At 47.0% G+C, this 16,819-nt stretch overlaps 1 protein-coding gene across 1 annotated transcript in view; it reads left to right on the top strand.

The window, feature by feature from the left end:
• The first annotated feature begins 3,239 nt into the window (after nt 1–3,239).
• Nucleotides 3,240–16,819, top strand: part of LAMB3 (laminin subunit beta 3) — a 39,046-nt gene continuing 25,466 nt past the window's right edge. The window contains exons 1-3 of the mRNA XM_079107506.1: nt 3,240–3,545; nt 5,113–5,177; nt 5,943–6,097. Coding sequence (XP_078963632.1) covers nt 5,147–5,177; nt 5,943–6,097 — 186 coding nt within the window. The 5' untranslated portion in view covers nt 3,240–3,545; nt 5,113–5,146. The remainder of the gene's footprint in view (nt 3,546–5,112; nt 5,178–5,942; nt 6,098–16,819) is intronic.

The following is a 16,819-nucleotide window of genomic DNA, read 5'->3' on the forward strand; positions in this document are numbered from 1 at the left end:
GCTGGGGTCCACCCTGTCCCCCAGACAAGGACTCAGTCATGACTCACTGAATTCAGGTGGTGCTTGAGCCTTAGTCACTGGGTGCCCCTTCCTCCAACACCTGAGTGCAGCAGCCTCGAGTAGGCTTGCTCTTCCTCTTTCATTCTCGTCCTTTCTTCCTCCTTCCCTTGCTCAGTGATCAGATTTTGGCTGCTTTTCCTGGCAACTTACACTGTTTGAACCTGACAGATGGATAATGAAGACAGTAGCTTCTAATGCCACCCCCATGCTCTAGCAGAGACATTGCCAGGAGTAACTGCTAAGTAGGCAAAAGAAGGTACTGCCGATATTGATAGGGTGACATTTTTGTAATCTGGGATATGTGCCTTGAAGAAAGACCTTCAAGCATCTGCTGATTAAGGCATGAGTTTCAACAATTAATAATCCATTCTGGTGACCAAAAGCCTGGAGTGCCCCCTCCAAAGGTGCAAAAAAAGCATGGGAGACTCATTAAATGATATCAGTTATTCACACTTCAGTGAGAATCTATTTATTCCACAAATATTGAGCACCTACTCTATGCCAGGAACTTGCAAAAGAGTAGTGAACAAAATGTACAACCACCTCTACCTTCCTGGACTTACCTTCCCTTGGGGAAGACAGAAGATAAACATAATAAATAGATAAATTATTTTATGTTGGTTAGATGGTGGTGTTGCCAAAAAGAAAAAAAAAAAAAAAAAAGAAAAGAAAACCCCACCAAAGTTGTTGGGTTTGGGAGTGTTAGGAATGTTGGATAGAAATGAGGCAGGAAAGTTGGTTGTAATTTTAAATAAGGTAGCCACAATAAGCTCACTGAGAAATGAGGATTTGAACAAAGACTTCATAATGGTGAGTTTGCTTTGCAGATATGCAGGGGAGAACATTTCAAGTGTCAGGAGCAGCTGAAGCAAAGACCCTAAGACAGAGGCAGGCCTGGCAACTGGAGGCACAGCAAAGAGTCCTTTGGCTGGGGTGAAGGGAGGGAGGGGAAGGAGCAGAGGCAGAGAGGTAATGTGGGCTGGTCTGGAGTGAGATGGGGAGCTCTTGCAGGGTCCCCAGCAGGGGAGTGAAGTGAGCCTTTGTGTTCAGCTTTGACTGTAGACCTGTGCAGAGAGGAGACTGTTGCAGAAGTCCAGGGCAAAGAGGCTCATCCAAGAAGGTGAAAGTAGATTCTGGTTACTTTTAGAGGGAGGAGCTAACAGTATTTACTGGTCGATTGGTGTGGATCTGAGAAAAACAGAGTAGTCAAGTCTGATTTTACCAGTCACTTTCCCAAGTACTAGTTCTAATGAACCGAGGCTCCAGGGGCAGTGACTGCTTTGGAGCAGGAAAGTAGCTGGCAGGATAAGAAGAAAGGGGTGCGGAGAAGGAGGATGAGGTACTCGGTCATGTCCCCGTATCCCCTTTAACCTTGGTCAGACCCCTACTGAGCCTAAGGCTTTATTTTAGTTTACTCATCTCTGAATACATTAGGCTTTGACATTCTGAAGCCTGTGTTTGATGTTCTGGAATTCTGGAAGCTTTGGATTCTGATTTGGGAATGATCAATGTCCTTGAAGAGTAGGGCTACTTTTGGCAGTCTGCATAAACAGCTTCCTGAGCTTTGCTGGGGAGTGTGTTGGGGGCCCAAGCAGAGCAAATGATGTTTCCCTTCTGTGAAGCCAAACCTCTCAGGGACCTGTCCCAGCTTGTGAAGTCTGAGACACCAAATGCTTATTTACCTGGGCTCCTGGCCCCAGAAAGGGGAAGGAGTGGGGATTTAAAGGGCCCCAGCCACTCACAGTGAGGTCCCCCACATGCCCGCCTGCTCTCCTGTGGTCTAGGATCTGGGGTTGCGACACCTCCTCTCTTCTGCTGAGTTAATTATTACTGAGTTCTTTGTCACATCCTTTGGTGATGGGCAGAGGATGAAAATTCCCTGAAGTCTTATGTTCAGAGAGTTGGGGGAGTGGAGAGAGAGCACCATGTGGGAGTGCTCAAAATGCAGGGTCCTCAAAGGTGACCCTTCTCTGCAGTGGACTCGATGGGGGTCTCTGTGTTCTGCAGGGCTGATGAAATCAAGTTTCTTGTTCTGACCTCTGCATGCTGGGTTAAGGCAGACTTCACTGAAATGCTTGCAAGACACTAACATTTATTGGCCTGTCAGCTGTGCATCTAAATAACTTACTGCCCACTTGCTGATTATAGGATTCTCCCACCCACCTGAACCTGTGTTAATTAGAATGTGGGAGTTAGACATACCTAGTTTAATCCACAGAATCCTACATTCTCCCTTAAGGATTCTCCAACCAATTGCTTGGGCATAACCCCTGTGATGGTAGACAGCTTTCTGCTTAGAAGACACTGAAATGCTAGAATGGAGTAAGAGTCTCCTTTAAACTGCAACTTTAGGTAATAGAGTTCCAAAATGATTCCAGGGAAGGTGCTCCAGGGCCAAGTTAGGGACAGAATGACCTTCCAGGTCTCACTAAAAGCCCTCTGACCCAGTGGGTGGGAGAAAAGTGTCCAATGAGACCAACCTTTCATTGGACCCGTTTCTGCCGTTTACAGTGGCTCTATGCCTGGGAGCCCTGAGCCAGGAGCCTGCCTACAGCCCCACAAAGGGAGCTGTGTTATCCGACTTGGCAGAGGGCCAGGGGAAGTCTGCTTTGACTTTTCTAGTCCAGCTCTGCCTCAGCCTTTCCTTCCATCACTTGTGGTCAAGTCTGTTTTCTGGCCCTCCAGGCTGGCATTCTTGCCCAGGAGGGAGGGGCTCGCAGACCAACCCTCCCTGCAGCCTGTGCAGTGACTCACAGGTAGTTACCTGTCTTAGGGCTCCCTGCCAACTCTGTGGAGGGAGCCAGAGGCCAGGTTTGGAGTTCCTCTGTTCATCCCTCTTAAACTTCCCTGGGGTGAGTTGAGCTCTGACCGCTTCCTGATCCTTTTAAGGATCCTCCAAAGTCCCCAAGAAGCTGGGATTTTCCACGTTTTTCCTTTGGGAGGGGCCTGGTCAGCTCACCTTCCAGCCCAGTGATATGTTTAGGGCTTTAACATTTTGTATACAAACTCTTCTCGTTGTGTCTCCTGCTTAGTCTTCTCTCTAAGGTGGTCCAGGAAACAAGAGGAAGCTGACCACCACTGGCTTTGGAATGGTGCCAAGTAAGTGCCTGGTATCAAATTGATAGCCTTTCCCCAATCTAGGGGTCTCTAAAGATCACTAATACTTGCCTGGTGCCTTCTGTTTGAAGGACCCCCCCCCTCAATCCCCCAAGGCATCCATAGGCAGGCTGGCCCTGCAAAGGCCTCTGGGACGACCCACTTGCCCAGTCCCGTCCTGGGGTGGGGGTGCAGTGACGACAGACGGGCGTGACTGCTGCCAGATTCCTGAGGCCCGCCCTGCAGTGGGGCTACGCCCAGCCAGGGAGTCTCCAGAGTTGAGGCTGTTGTTTAAAACTTTGGAGCCAAGAGAGGAGACCCCCACATTTGAGGGGAGCTCTTAGAGAGGTGATCTGGAGAGGGAACCGTAGCAGCAATCCCCTGGAGAGGTATGTTACCTGCCTTCACCTGCCCTGGGGGGCTGGGTGGGGAGCAGGGCTGTCTCTGGGTGCCCTGGTCTGGTAGCAGAGCCTGATTCATTCCTCTTCCCGGGAGCTCACCCGAGTAAGCGCACCTCCAGATGCTTGGTTAAGATGTCTGCTGCTGTTTGCTCTGCTTTTCCACATCTGATAAGTGCCTCAGTGACTTAGAAGAAAGCAGGTTCAGGTCTGGAACTGAGCACAAAAGAGAATCAGGAAGGCTGGGCTGGCCCAGCTCAGAGTGCTTCATTCCTGGGGGATTTCCAGCTCTGGGGTGGGATTGCAGAGAGAGCACTGGATAAAAATCAGGAGGTAGGTCTCTCTCTTAGGCCACCTGTCTATCATGGGACCTTAGGCTGCATGCCCCCAACCTGGATTCCTGGGTATTGGAAAGAATGATTTTTTTTTTCCTCTTTCCACATTTTTTTTAATTGGTGCATTATAGTTGTATGTAATTATGGAATTTTTTTGGTTACATATTCATACATGCACATAATATAACAATATAATTTGACCAATATCACTCCCACCCCAACTTCACCCTTCCCACTGCTCCTTCCACCCGCTGGTCCCTCTCCTTTACTCATCTCCCTTTGATGGAAAAATGATTTTAAAGCAGTAGGATTTAAAGGTTTAAGGTTGCCAGAAATGTCACCGATTACCCATGCCAGTCCCTCATCCCTCCATGCCAGCTCCTAAAGGAGTGCTTAAAGCCAGTGGCTGTCATTGGCATGGACAAGGTTCAATCCAAGGCAGAGAGGGGACACTGCAAGAGCAAGGATAGAGTATGCTTCCACGGGGCGGGCACACCTCTGGGACCCCCACTTGAGGCTTTGGAATCTCCATTTCTAGCTGCCTTCAGACTCCCTGCACATAATTGGAGAATTTTGGTTTGCTTTCAGTTCAGATTAAATCCTCTATCACTTTTTCAAAAACAGGCCCACCTGTCTCCCATTGCCTACCAGTTATCTGCTTAGTCTAAAATTGTGATCACCACAGCCTCAGCCTCACTGTGGTCCTTGGTGGTGCCAGTGGCAGGAGAGGGCTTGCTTCTAGGCTCTCTGCCACTTGGCCTATTCGCCTTTTGGACTGTAGGCTGGACCAGGTTGAGACTGCTGGTCCAGGCCCTGAGAAAGATCTGTCTTCTCCCTGAGGAAGGAGCAAGGTCTTCTTACAGCTCTTTGCTGTTCCTTCCTATTCCCCATGTCCTCTTTATGGCCCTGCGGAGTGAGCAGGGTTGATCCTCCTTCCCAACCATTTCAGAGGAGGAAGTTTAAGTCTGGGAGAGGGATGGGATTTCCCCAGGGTACCCTGTGAGTCACATAACAGCTGGGAAGGGGGTCTAGGACTGGCATTTTCCGAACTTCTGGTTATAAATGTGTTTGCTGCTTACTGTTGGTCAAGACCCTAAGTAAAGACTTCTGAAAACAAAAACAAAAACAAAAACAAAAACCATGAGTCCGAAAGCCTAAAAGGAAGGGGCTAGTGTGCCCTGGGGGATTGTATTATTTTACATGGCCTTTTTGTTCTTCCCCAGGTGAGGTTCTGTCTGAGGATCACCCCACTGGCTGATGATGAGGCTGTTCCTTTTCCTGTGTTTCGGTGAGTATCCCTTCCCAGAGTCCCATGTCCTGTTCTATAGCAAGGAAGTGACCACCACAGGTAAAAGAGAGTTTACCAAAGCCTAATGGGGACTTCTGTGAGAGCTTCCCTACTCCATTGGGCCTTTGAGGAGGAAGATTCTCTGCCTCTCTTGAAAGGCTCCCAAATGTCTTTTTATTCTTACCTGAAGGTGGTGTGTGATTTCCTGAATGTTCTGCACTGTTTAGTTCCCACCCTCTCACTCTCGAGCAGGTTCTAGAGCCATTGTGGCTTGAGCTCTTGATTTTCTAGTGAATTGTAATGGAATACCTGCTAAGTGTGACTGGATCAATTTTGCAGATAAGGAGTAGAAAGAATGAAGCCTCTCTCCATCTTCCACAAAGGGCTCGGCAGTTACTTCTAGCAGTCCTCTAGGCTGTTGCCAGGACGTGTGTCAGGCAAAAAGAGCTGTATACCATGTCCTGGTGTCTGTGCGTATCTGTAGCTTGATTCTCAAAGCCACCTATAGATGCAACATTTAAAGGTCATCTGTGGGTTTTGGTTGCCAGTGTTTCTCTTCTTCTCCTTTTCAAAGTTTGGGATTATAGGATATAAAACCAGATTTAGTATTGGGACTGTAATCATCACCACCACAGTAGGGAGTGGATCATGAGCAAGAGAGAGGGTCCAGTTTTGCAAATATCAACTCCCCTGAGGGACTCTGGGTGGCCAGTTAAGCCCTCCTCTCTCTGGGCTGCATCCTAGCACACACCCCTGTGATTGCAGCTTTACCTGGCTTCCTGTATGCCCAACAAGCCTGCTCCCATGGGGCCTGCTATCCACCTGTTGGGGACTTGCTCATTGGAAGAACCCGATTTCTCCGAGCTTCATCCACCTGTGGACTGACCAAGCCTGAGACCTACTGCACACAGTATGGAGAGGTAGGACCTACTTTCATGGCCACTGGAACTGGAGGAAGTGGGAGGTACTGGGGTGGGTGGGCCTGCCATTTGTTCACTGAGTACTTAGAGTGTGCGGAGTACAGGCCAAGCTCTATGCACTGTGAAGAGTGGAGAAGTATAAGAAAAGCATAAGGCCGATCCCTGCTTATAAGGGATTTACATGTTGGTTGGGCAAGAGATGATGTACTCAGAATTAACCAAAGGCTCTCTTCCATTGGATAAAGCTGGGGAGGTTTTTTGCTCAGCCCTTGGGCATGAGCAAAGGATAGATTCAAGCTTTGGGGATAGGCAGTGGACAAATATTGATCCTTTAAGTATGCAGAATCTTAGGTGCCATCTTTGGTGGTCAAAGACAAGGCTGGTGGAATGTGGGGGCTGGGATGTGTGTGCTGACTGGTGTTCTTGCCACAATGTGACCTGAGTTGAGCATGGTCCCTCTATCACCACCACCTTTTTGACCAGTGTTGGAGTGTGGGTGGGGCAGAGCTAGAAGGAGAATATATGACTGGAGGCTAGAGTTTATCTTCTGCATTTTGCCACATTATGTGTAAGGGGCCAACTTACTTATCTGTTAGTCTTAGTGGTCCACTGGAAAATATTCAAACTTGTTAAAAATAAATCAGTGAGATAAGTGAAGAAGTGACTTGAGGTTATCAGTAAGGGTCAGAGACTTAGTTGATGAATTGGAAAGGGAACTGAACAAATCCAGGAACTCAATTCTTTGAGCTATGTTGATTAACTTACCTTTAAGGTAATTGACTTTTCCCATAGTCCCATGTCCTGTTCTATTGCAGGGAAGTGACCACCACAGGTAAAAGAGAGTTTACCAAAGCCTAATGGGGACATCTCTGAAAGCTTCCCTACTCCATTTTTTCCTTTTTTTTTTTTCGGTACTGAGGATTGACCCACTGTGCCACACCCCAGCACCCCCCTTTTTTTTTGAAGACAAACTAGTGTAAAACTAATTTACAAAAGTTAGAATGAAGAAACAGTAAAATTCAGACAAATTTTAAGAGTTTATCATACAGTAACCCAAGACTTGACCCTGATCCTATGGCAACCATCCCTGTGTTTGACAAATATGTTGAAAGGCACCAACACTGAGATTAGGATGACTTAGTTGGGGTGCCCCTAGAGTAACCCAAGACACAGGGTTTGACAGCAAGTAGTTTGGGAACTGGTCCTAGGAAGCACTATAGGAAACTTGGGAAATGATCAGGGCAGTGAGGGAAGCCAGTAGAGTGTGCCATAATGGGTGAACACCACAGGAGGCAGCTGAGGTCCAGTCCCATGCAGGACCTGTGGAGGACTGGAAGGACTCAATGCATAGGAATTGAGCTAGAACATTCGTTCACCAACACCCTTTTGCTGGTTTAGCTCAGAGAAAGTACTCAGGCAGGGAGCATACATTATATGCACGCTAATACATCTTCCTGTATTAGAAAGAGTGGTGCTCACAGAACACAGGTGTAGCACCTCAAGTTGTCTGCTATGGTCTTTTGATTCCCAGTCCGTTCTTATATTTTATTTAGAGACAGGGCCTCACTGAGTTGCTAAGTGCCTTGCTGAGTTGCTGAGGCTGGCTTTGAACTCACAATCCTCCTGCCTCAGCCTCCTAAGCCGCTGGGATCACAGGCATGTGCCACCACGTCTGGCCTAGGTAATTGGTGTTTTAAAAGAACTTTTGTATTTTTTCTTCCATGTCACCTCTGAAACGTTTTTGTAGGAACTTTGGTTTCTCTTTTCTTTTCCCCCAACAAGGTGGGGTCTTCTTTGCAGAGTTAAAATCACTCAGTGTTTTCTTATCTCCAAGTTGCTTTATTAGTCATTTTGCTGCCCTCAAAACATAGGCCTGGCTGGACATGGTGGTGCATGCCTGTAATCCCAGAAGTTTGGGAGGCTGGGGCAGGATTGTAGGTTTGAAGCTAGCCTCAGCAATTTATCCACACTATAAGCAACCTAGTGAGACACTGTCTCAAAAACAAAAAACAAAAAACAAAAAACAAACAAACAAACAAAAAAACCCCAAATTTAAAAGGGCTAGAGATGTGGCTCAGTGGTTAATTGCTCTTGGGTTTAATCCCTGGTACCAAAACCAAACCAAACAAAACCAAACCAACAAAAAACATAGGCCTGAAGGGAGTGAGTAAGGCATGGTTTGCCCTGAATCTTTGCAGCCTTTGGGGGAAAAGAGAAAGAGAGGGAGAGAAGGCTCGTGAGAGAGATTGATTGCTATGAAGGAGACTCGGGTTATCTATGGCTTCCTCTTTCTAGGTGCCCTTGTCCTCAGGACGCTGGAAGGTGGTATCTGATATGGCCTCTGGGTCTCATTGGCCTTTTAGTCCCTAGTGTTCTCTTGGCTATTTTTCATAGTACTGGCTAATGACTTTGGAGGTGCCGAGCAGAGATGGCTGTGGTTTCTGCTTCTTACCCACTTGGATTTGGGAAAGCCCATTTGACAGGGTTGGGTAAGGCAAGTACTCCCTGTGGGCCCGTATGACTCCACAAGCATCAGAGGACCTGGAATTATTGAGCTTTCTAGGCAACAGAGTAATTTTAGCTGCCCTTTCCTACATTCCCTGCTGTCCAATCTTGTGCCATTGATCCCATGTCTGGAAATTCCAGGTATACCTCCTGCTGGTTTCTTCCTCAGATTGATTTGCCTTCTGGAAGGGGAAGCAAGGCATGATCAGAAGCCCCGGTATTGGGGTGTGCTCTTGCTCCCAGCCCTGTCTGGACAGATTCTCCCTTGCTAAGCCTGGGCTTTTGGCTTCTCCATGGCCTGCCCTCTGCCTCTCCCAGATGCTCCAGGGAGCCTGCCTTTCATGTTTGTAAGCAGCCCCCGAGAGCAAAACACAGTGCTTGCAAAAGAGAAGTCTAGACTTTTGCAACCCTAGGGATAGATAAATCTCAACTATTTTCTTGCCATGAAAGCTGAGAAGCATTGACTCTTTTTTCTTTTTCTCTAAGGGGAAATAAATCCAGGTAGGCTTTGGAAAAGAATAGGGGGTGAGAACACCTTTAATTCCAGTTCTGCTATTAACTTTTGGTGTGAACTTGGCCCCCAAATTACCTCTAGTCTTCCTCTCTTCTTCCATGAGTGAGTGTTGGACAGGATGGTCTTTAAGGTCGCTCTTGTGCTCTCACATTCTTTGGGAATGAGCTGACTACTGGCTACCAGCACCTCTCCCCAACCCTCTGCCTCTCTGACTTTTTTCATTTCCCTTCTCCTCTCCTTTACATGCCTAGGCTTCTCTGAGGCCATAGCTTCCAACAATGGATACATACACTGATAGCTGTGTGAGAAGTTAGGAATTCAAATTTCAGCTGGGTTGAATTCCAGATCCAGTCTTTAAGTTTATTTTGTTCTCAAATGATACTTGTATCAACTCTCATTTATGAAGCACACATTATATGTGCTAGGCATCATGCAAAGAGTTTCATGTAAGCTAATTGTCACAGCACCCCATGAGTGACTCTTGTCATTCACATGAACTACTGGAAAGTTTTCAGTATGAGCTGGGACTCCACACTGCTGGCGGAAACACATAGGTGTTGAGAAGGCACAGTGAATGTTCTGGATAGCCACAGCTGGAAATGAGGGTGGATGGTATAGAGCTGCAGTCCTAGTACCTACCCCTTCATCCTGTGACCCCTCACTCCTCTCTACCAGCCTCCACTCCCATGTACACACCTTCCTCAAGTTAAGGCCCCTCAGGGTAGTGCCTCTGTTCTATTTCCATGCAGGGGTGACGTGGCGAGCCCTGAGCATAGTACAGACTCACCGGGCACTTGCTGCCTGCTGCTGATGTGGCATGAATTAAAGTGCAGCAGGGGTTCATGACTTTTGGACATTTCTGTCTTACTGCACCTCCCACCTCCAATCCGCTGATTAGCAGAATGGGAGTTATAGGAGTAGCAGGGACTCCTAATTTCAAAATTGCTTCTCTTAGCTCCTGATCTCTGAGAAGCAGCTCCTTTCCTGTGGACCTACCTTAGCCTGTTTGCATGTTACCTCCTCTGCCTAATTCTGTCTCAGTGGCTAAGTAGTATTGGCCTCAAGGTCTTGCTTCTGTGGGTTTTGGATTCATGTTGCAACCCTTGCAATGGATATTGGACTTGGCTGGGTTTGCCTTATGGCACCTCCTCTCCACTTGACCAACTTTGTCCTTCTGGGCGGCAGCCTGCCTTCATGACCCATTAACTGTCTGGGCTTGGGCCTAGGCTGCTCTTTATTGAAACCTCCCAAGGCTGTAGTTCCAGCCTGTCCCCTTGCTTGCTTTCTTCTAGCTCTGAGATAACTTCTGGGTAAACTGACCACTGCCACTGTTATTCCCTCAGCCTCAAGGCCAGGTTAAAGTGACTGGCATCTCTCTCTCCTCACTCACTTCTGTGCTGTCCCTGAGCTTCATTTGGTAAATGGGAGTAATGATAGCACCTGCTTCAAAGGGTCGTTCTGAGTATTGTATGAATGGATATGCAAAGTGAATGCAAGGTGCCTGGCAGAAGCTGACTCTTTTGTCCTGTCCCTTCCCCTTTCCTGCCTCCCGGGGGCTGTGTCACTTCGAGATGGCCCATCTGCAGATTCTTTCTTGATCAGAACACATGCTCACGTACCTCGCGGAAATCACCCCATCCTGGGGTTGGCCTGCTCTCTGCCTCCCAAGGTGACTGCTGCCAATCTGATCCACAGTGGGCTGCTGGAGAATTCACATGCAGTCACAGTCAGCAACATCTCCCCAGATTGGGGGTGAAGACTCTAGTTCTGGTCCTGGTTTGAACCTTAGAATAAGTTGGTGCCCTTGTGAAGGTCATGACTCCTCTTTCTTTTCCCATTTTATGAAATGAAGGAGTTGGGTTAGTCAGGCTTCTTAGTGACTGCCTGCTTCTGAGATACCCAGGTGACCCTGTGGGTCCTCACAGTCTTTCTCAGGGCCAGTGCTGCAGAGACTGAGCCACACCCACTGGTCAGCTCTGGGCTAGTGCCCATCCTCAAGAACCAGGGAGTTTCATGTGGAAGCTTCCAGCTCTGAGTTCTGCTCCCAAGAATATCTGTAACATTGTGTTTGCTCCCCTCGCTGCTCTATTTACCCCCCACATCTCTCCCTTTCTAGGGGAAAACTTAATTACCCAGTTGCCTAAATAACAGTCTTACGCAGCACATTCCTCAGGTTAATTAACTGTATAAACCAAACAGCTGTCATATTTTAATCTCTTGGAAAGAAACTGGGAGCAGTAACCAGTTGGAGAGTCCCTCCTTCCCAACACACACATGCACATAAGCACACCCGTACCCACATGTGCACACACCAACAGCCACTGCCCGTTTTGGTCTGGCAATTGTCTGTTTTCTTGACCTCCAGTAAAGCTCACGTGTAGGCAGAGGATGTGTTCACATGTGTACTATGGTCACCATCCTTTGCCCACAGAGGGCTTTGAGCCTGTCTGACCAAAATATCCATTTTTCTGTTTCCCAGAGGCCTAAGTCTAAAACTCCTACCAAGAGAGCATCACTGTTTTGGATGGAAGGTTGTTGAGTTCCTTGTTTTAAATGCAATCACCCCTATGTGATCTTTTTCAACCATTCAGGCCTCATAAGGGTTTATCAGAAACTTAACTGTGACTTCCGCAGAGTCTCAGGAGAGTAAGACCAGGGGAGTAATTTTTGAGGGAATAGAAGAAAACAACAAGGGGTAAGGTGGGGGGTTGCTGTTAGAGAGAAGCGAGACATGGGTTGGTGAAATGTGAGATTCTAGGGTCCTGGTTGTTATGAGCAAGGAAGTGGGGCTTGTGGGGCAAAATGGAGAAAAGAGAGGGGGAAAGATATAAGGGGAGACTTAGACACATACCATGATGGCTTCACAACTGTGCGAGCCTGGCCTCTCGCCCCTTTGACCCTAGGGTTCAGCACGCTGGAAGCCTCTGGGCAACATCTGCCAGGCCTACCTTGCTTCTTTGACAGCCTTCTACCTTCTGCCTGTGGCCAAGGCAGGAGCTCTAGAAAGCCATTGCCAGTCATGAAACTTCTAGAGGTCCTAGACACACATATCAACTCTTTACACCTAGGACGAGGGGAACATCTCCGTTTCTGAAGAGGTCTGTGATACAGTTGAGGTTGCCCTTCCCAGGATGTGGGGGCAGAGGAAGGGAGTGTCCTGCAAACCTGTTCTAGCCTGCAATTTCCCGTAGTTGCCAGGGGACCTCTATATTCCTTAAATCAGAAGAGCATAGGTATGTTTGAGTCAGACAGCCTGGGATAAGAATCTCTGCTTCATCCCTTCCTAATTTTATGGGCTTGGACACACTTCTTACCTAAGGTTCACTTTTCTAACCTGTAAAATGGGAATACCCACTATTTGTAAAATGGAATCCAGAGATTTTGGAAGGATAAAGTGAGATCATATATATATTTGGTGCTCAGGAGAGAGACTGGTGCAGTGTGATTTTGGGGTGTGTAGTATACATCATCTCTATAATCAGCTTCAGAAATGACCTCTCTAAATTTAGCTAGGATAGAGAGAGGGCTGTAATAAATTAAGTCTTTGGTCAACATTTCACTTTGTGATGAGGAAGAAACTGAAGTTGAAAATGACTTAACAGCTAGCACCTGCAGTAGGTCCTGACTTTTGACCTTGCCTGGCAATCTTTTTTGGACAGAGAAATGCTGCAGCTCATAGAATCTAACAGATACTTTGTTGACTAAAGGCCTTGAGGGCTCCCTCTTCCACTGCCCTCTTCTCTGGGAAGAGAGTTTTTCTAAACAGCATCTGTCCAATATCTTATTTTTCTCTTGCTTCCTTTGTATACTTGCTGGGAGTGCCTTTGACTTCTGGACTGATAAGCTGGAGTAGAGGAGAATTCCAATAGCATGTTAGAGCAAGATGGAACTTCATTATCTCATCAACCCCTGTGTTTTACCAATGAGGAAGCTGTTGTGGAGGAAATGCCTTTTTCTTGAAGGCAGCTGGATTTTGTTTTGTTTTGTTTTGTCTTATTTTGTTTTGGTCTTGGCTTCCTTGTTTTGGCCCTGGATGGTGGCCATGACCCTGACTGTAGCTTCTTAGATGGACACAGGCGGTCCCCTGGATCACTCCTGGAAGGGAGTTGTGCCATGTACAACCTGAGCCTGTTCCCCTATTTCCCCCCAGAGTTAGCTCTGTGTTCTGCAAAGGCATGGAGCTTTCATTTGCATTTGCCTTTCTTTCCACCCTTCTCCACTGAGATTCAAGCCCCTGCTGGCTCTTGCTCACTCCTCTACCCTCCTCCAGCTCTCTGGGAGGGTTGTCTTCCGGCCAGACTGCTGAGCTTCTAGAAAGCTCTAAGAGAAGGGAGAAGGCCCAGCATTTCCAGCTGGAGAGCAAGCAGAAGCCAAACTGGCTGGAGGCCTGACAGGCTGAATTGATAATAATGCTGCATCTCTGAGCTGGCACAGCCAGGAGGATGCTGGCCAGATGACCCCAGAGTGGGAGGCAGCTGCAGCTGAGAGCTTCCATCTCTGAGGGAGATGGAGGCACATAACACTCGTGAGAGAAGAGCCTCAAACTGAGACTTATATACATGCATATATATATATATATATATATGTATATTTATATATGTGTGTGTGTGTGTATGTATGTGTACATGCTACATGTAAGCTCACAAGAATAAAATAGACAGGGACACTGAGGCCCAGGGGGAAGAAAGAAATATGCAGCTTGTCTTTATACAGGCTTCTGTCACAAGCTGCTCTATTTCAGGCCTTCATTCCACCAGCTAGTTGACAAGCAGAGCTACTTAAAATACCTGTCTCAAGCCTGTTGGCTTAGCCTGCCTCTAAGGATTGAAGTAAATCCCTCCTTAGCTATGTTACTATGATAAGCAGCACATAGTTTTTAAGCCCATGAGGCCATCTGATCCCTCCATCAGTGACTGCACACGTGGAAGGAGGGTGGAGGAGGCATGGAGTTCCCCAGACCACCCCTGTGAAGACCAAGGCAGGAGGCAGGGGAACAAGTCCGTACCAGACTCTGGACATTTTTAGTTTATTTTGTTTTATAATGCTGCCTATTTTCCTGGGTATAAAAGTTAATATATATTCAAGGTATAAATGTTTAAACATATTAAAAGATAACAGAGAAGGAAAAAGGTGACCTAGAATCCTATTACCCAGATATTAGGTTGAACTACATGCTGTTGTTATGTTTGTAAGTCAAAATGGGTGAATATCAGCAATTTCATACGGTTTTACCTAGTATATTGGTATATTTCCTTCCAGACATTTTCTAAATGTTTAAATACTTTTGAGGGATGTTTGTTTATAAAAGTTTGTGCCCAATGTGTTTTCCCATAAAACATACCATAATGACTTCTTCATGTAGTTAAAATTTTTGTTTAAACTTATTTTTTAAATTTCTTTTTGTGTTACTGAGAATTGCATCCTCTAAACTCTCTTTAATAATTACATAATATTTTGTCATTTGGGAGTATCAAGGGCATTTCCACAGTTTCCAGCTCTTTGTCCCATGGTCCAGGGAAAGAAAGAGCCTTGTTTCTGGCACTCTCCTGGCCAGGGGCAGGCTGGGATCAGCTCCCAGCAGAGCTGGGAGTGGGGAGCTCTGGTGACAGGCGCCTGGCCGGAAGGCAGCTGGCCCTCGTCTCTCCTCAGGACATGTGCTGAGTGCAGACAGAGGATGAGGAGTGGAAAAGTTTGCCCCTGAGGGACTGGGCAGAGTGTAAAAAAGGGCATGCCCACTGCCAGGGACCAAAATAGGGTCCTGGAGGGGAGTCAGACTCCAGTAAGAGCCTTCTCTTATCCAGAATGGACTATGTTAAAGGCCCAGGTATTCGGCCAGGGACATATCTCCAGTCTTTTTTTACTCAATGGTAACTGAGTTGAAGAAACCGGATTCTTCTCAAAGACTTTGCGTTAGGCATCTCCCATGATTGGCTTCAGTGTCAACAAACCCTGCTTGGAGCCCATTGTGCAAGATAGACATCGTCACTCTTTACTGTGTCTCCCATAGGGTCTTCCGTTCAACTGGTTTCCTATGGAAATAGGAGGATAAGAGGAAGGAAGAAAAAGAGAGCAGTGAGAGAGGTGGTTAGGGACTCTTAGGTGTTGACACTAGTGATCAGTCCATAGGAAATTTATGTTGCTTCTTTGAGCCTCAGCCTTCTCATCTATGAAATGGGATGAATAGTACTTATCATGTAGGGTTATTAATCAATATAGGGAATTATACTGAAATTACCTAATACAGTTCTTGGTACATGGTAGTCATCCCGTCACTTCTTTGTTTTACTTATTTTTGCTATGGGTTCTAACTATGTTGCTCAGGCTGATTCTGAACCCCTGGGCTCAAGCAATCCTCCTGCCTAAACCTCTGGGGTAGCTGGAAGTATAGGCCCATCCTTTGATATTGACATTTGATTATCTCCCTATTCTTCACCCCTCCTTTTAAACTCTGAGTGAGGGAAAGAAGTGTTTATCAATAGTGTTAATGAAAATAATTAGTGTTTACTGAACATTTACAATTCACATGCATTCATTCATTTATTCAATGAGTATTTAGTGAGGATCTGCTATGTGCCAGGTGCCTTTCTAAGCACCAGAAATACAGCATGAAGGAAGTCAAGCTCCTGACCTCAGGGAGTAAACAAACAATAGATGGACAGTAAACAAATAAACAGATAATAAATGCACAAGTATCAAGTGGAGATATGTACTATGAAGAAAAATGTAACAGGGCAAGGGAAGAGACAGTGACAGGGATGGGGAAGGGGCAGGTGGGCAGTGGGTACTGTTTCTGTAGGACACATACATCAGCATTGTTTGAGCATTAAACTCCCAAAGGATGGCGTTTAATGAGGCAGTTTTGGGATACGACATGGATGCCTCCAAGCGTCAGGAAGGGGGCAGTTCGCTTCTTTAGCAGAGTGGATGTGAGAGCTGGGAAGTGGGGTGGAAGCAGAGGCCCAGGGCAGGCCTGCGGCTCCCCCGCTGTGTTCTCTGTGCCCCACCTTTCTTGGCGGTGGAGAGGGCAGGTGAGTGTTTCTCCAACTCAAGGCACAGGCAGGGCCTACCCACTCAATCTCTTTGGAACTGAGCTGTCAGGCGAATCCATTCAGTTCTAAGACATCGGTTTGGTGTGTGTATGGCCTTTCATGAATGTGGCAGAGTTCGAGGAACCAGAAGGTGGCAGAGGTGGCCACCAGAGCCCCTTCTCAATTATGATGAAAGTAGGTTTAGGGGAAAGCTGAGGCCTGGGGAGTGTGGAGTGCCAGGTGTCCCTACCAAGAAGGACCAGCGGGGCAGGGAAGTTCTAGTCTAAAACTTCTGCTTTGTAGAAGGAAGAATTTGTAGCCCTCTGGACAGTGCTCTTGAAGCCAGGCACAGGGCTTGGGATCATGCTTACTCCAGGAGAACAAATTTTGCATGTATAGCAGGGGGAGCTGGGACATGGTCATGTTGTAATCTGTGCAGTGTGTGTGCATGTGCATGTGTGTGCATAGGCACAGACTAAAAGAGTGAGGGACATATGGCCTCTTTGGTCATATTTTTTTCTTATTGATCTCTGCCCTGCCATGGAGCCCACGGGGTTTATATTACCTGAAGAGATCGGCACAGTCCAGGAAGGTGAAGTTTCCTGGGGACTTCCTCAGTGAGACTGGCTTCTCTCTTATGGATAGGGAATATGGAATCTAGGAAGACCCTACAGT

This window comes from Sciurus vulgaris, assembly GCF_902686455.1.
Source record: "Sciurus vulgaris genome assembly, chromosome: 12".
NCBI lineage: Eukaryota > Metazoa > Chordata > Mammalia > Rodentia > Sciuridae > Sciurus > Sciurus vulgaris.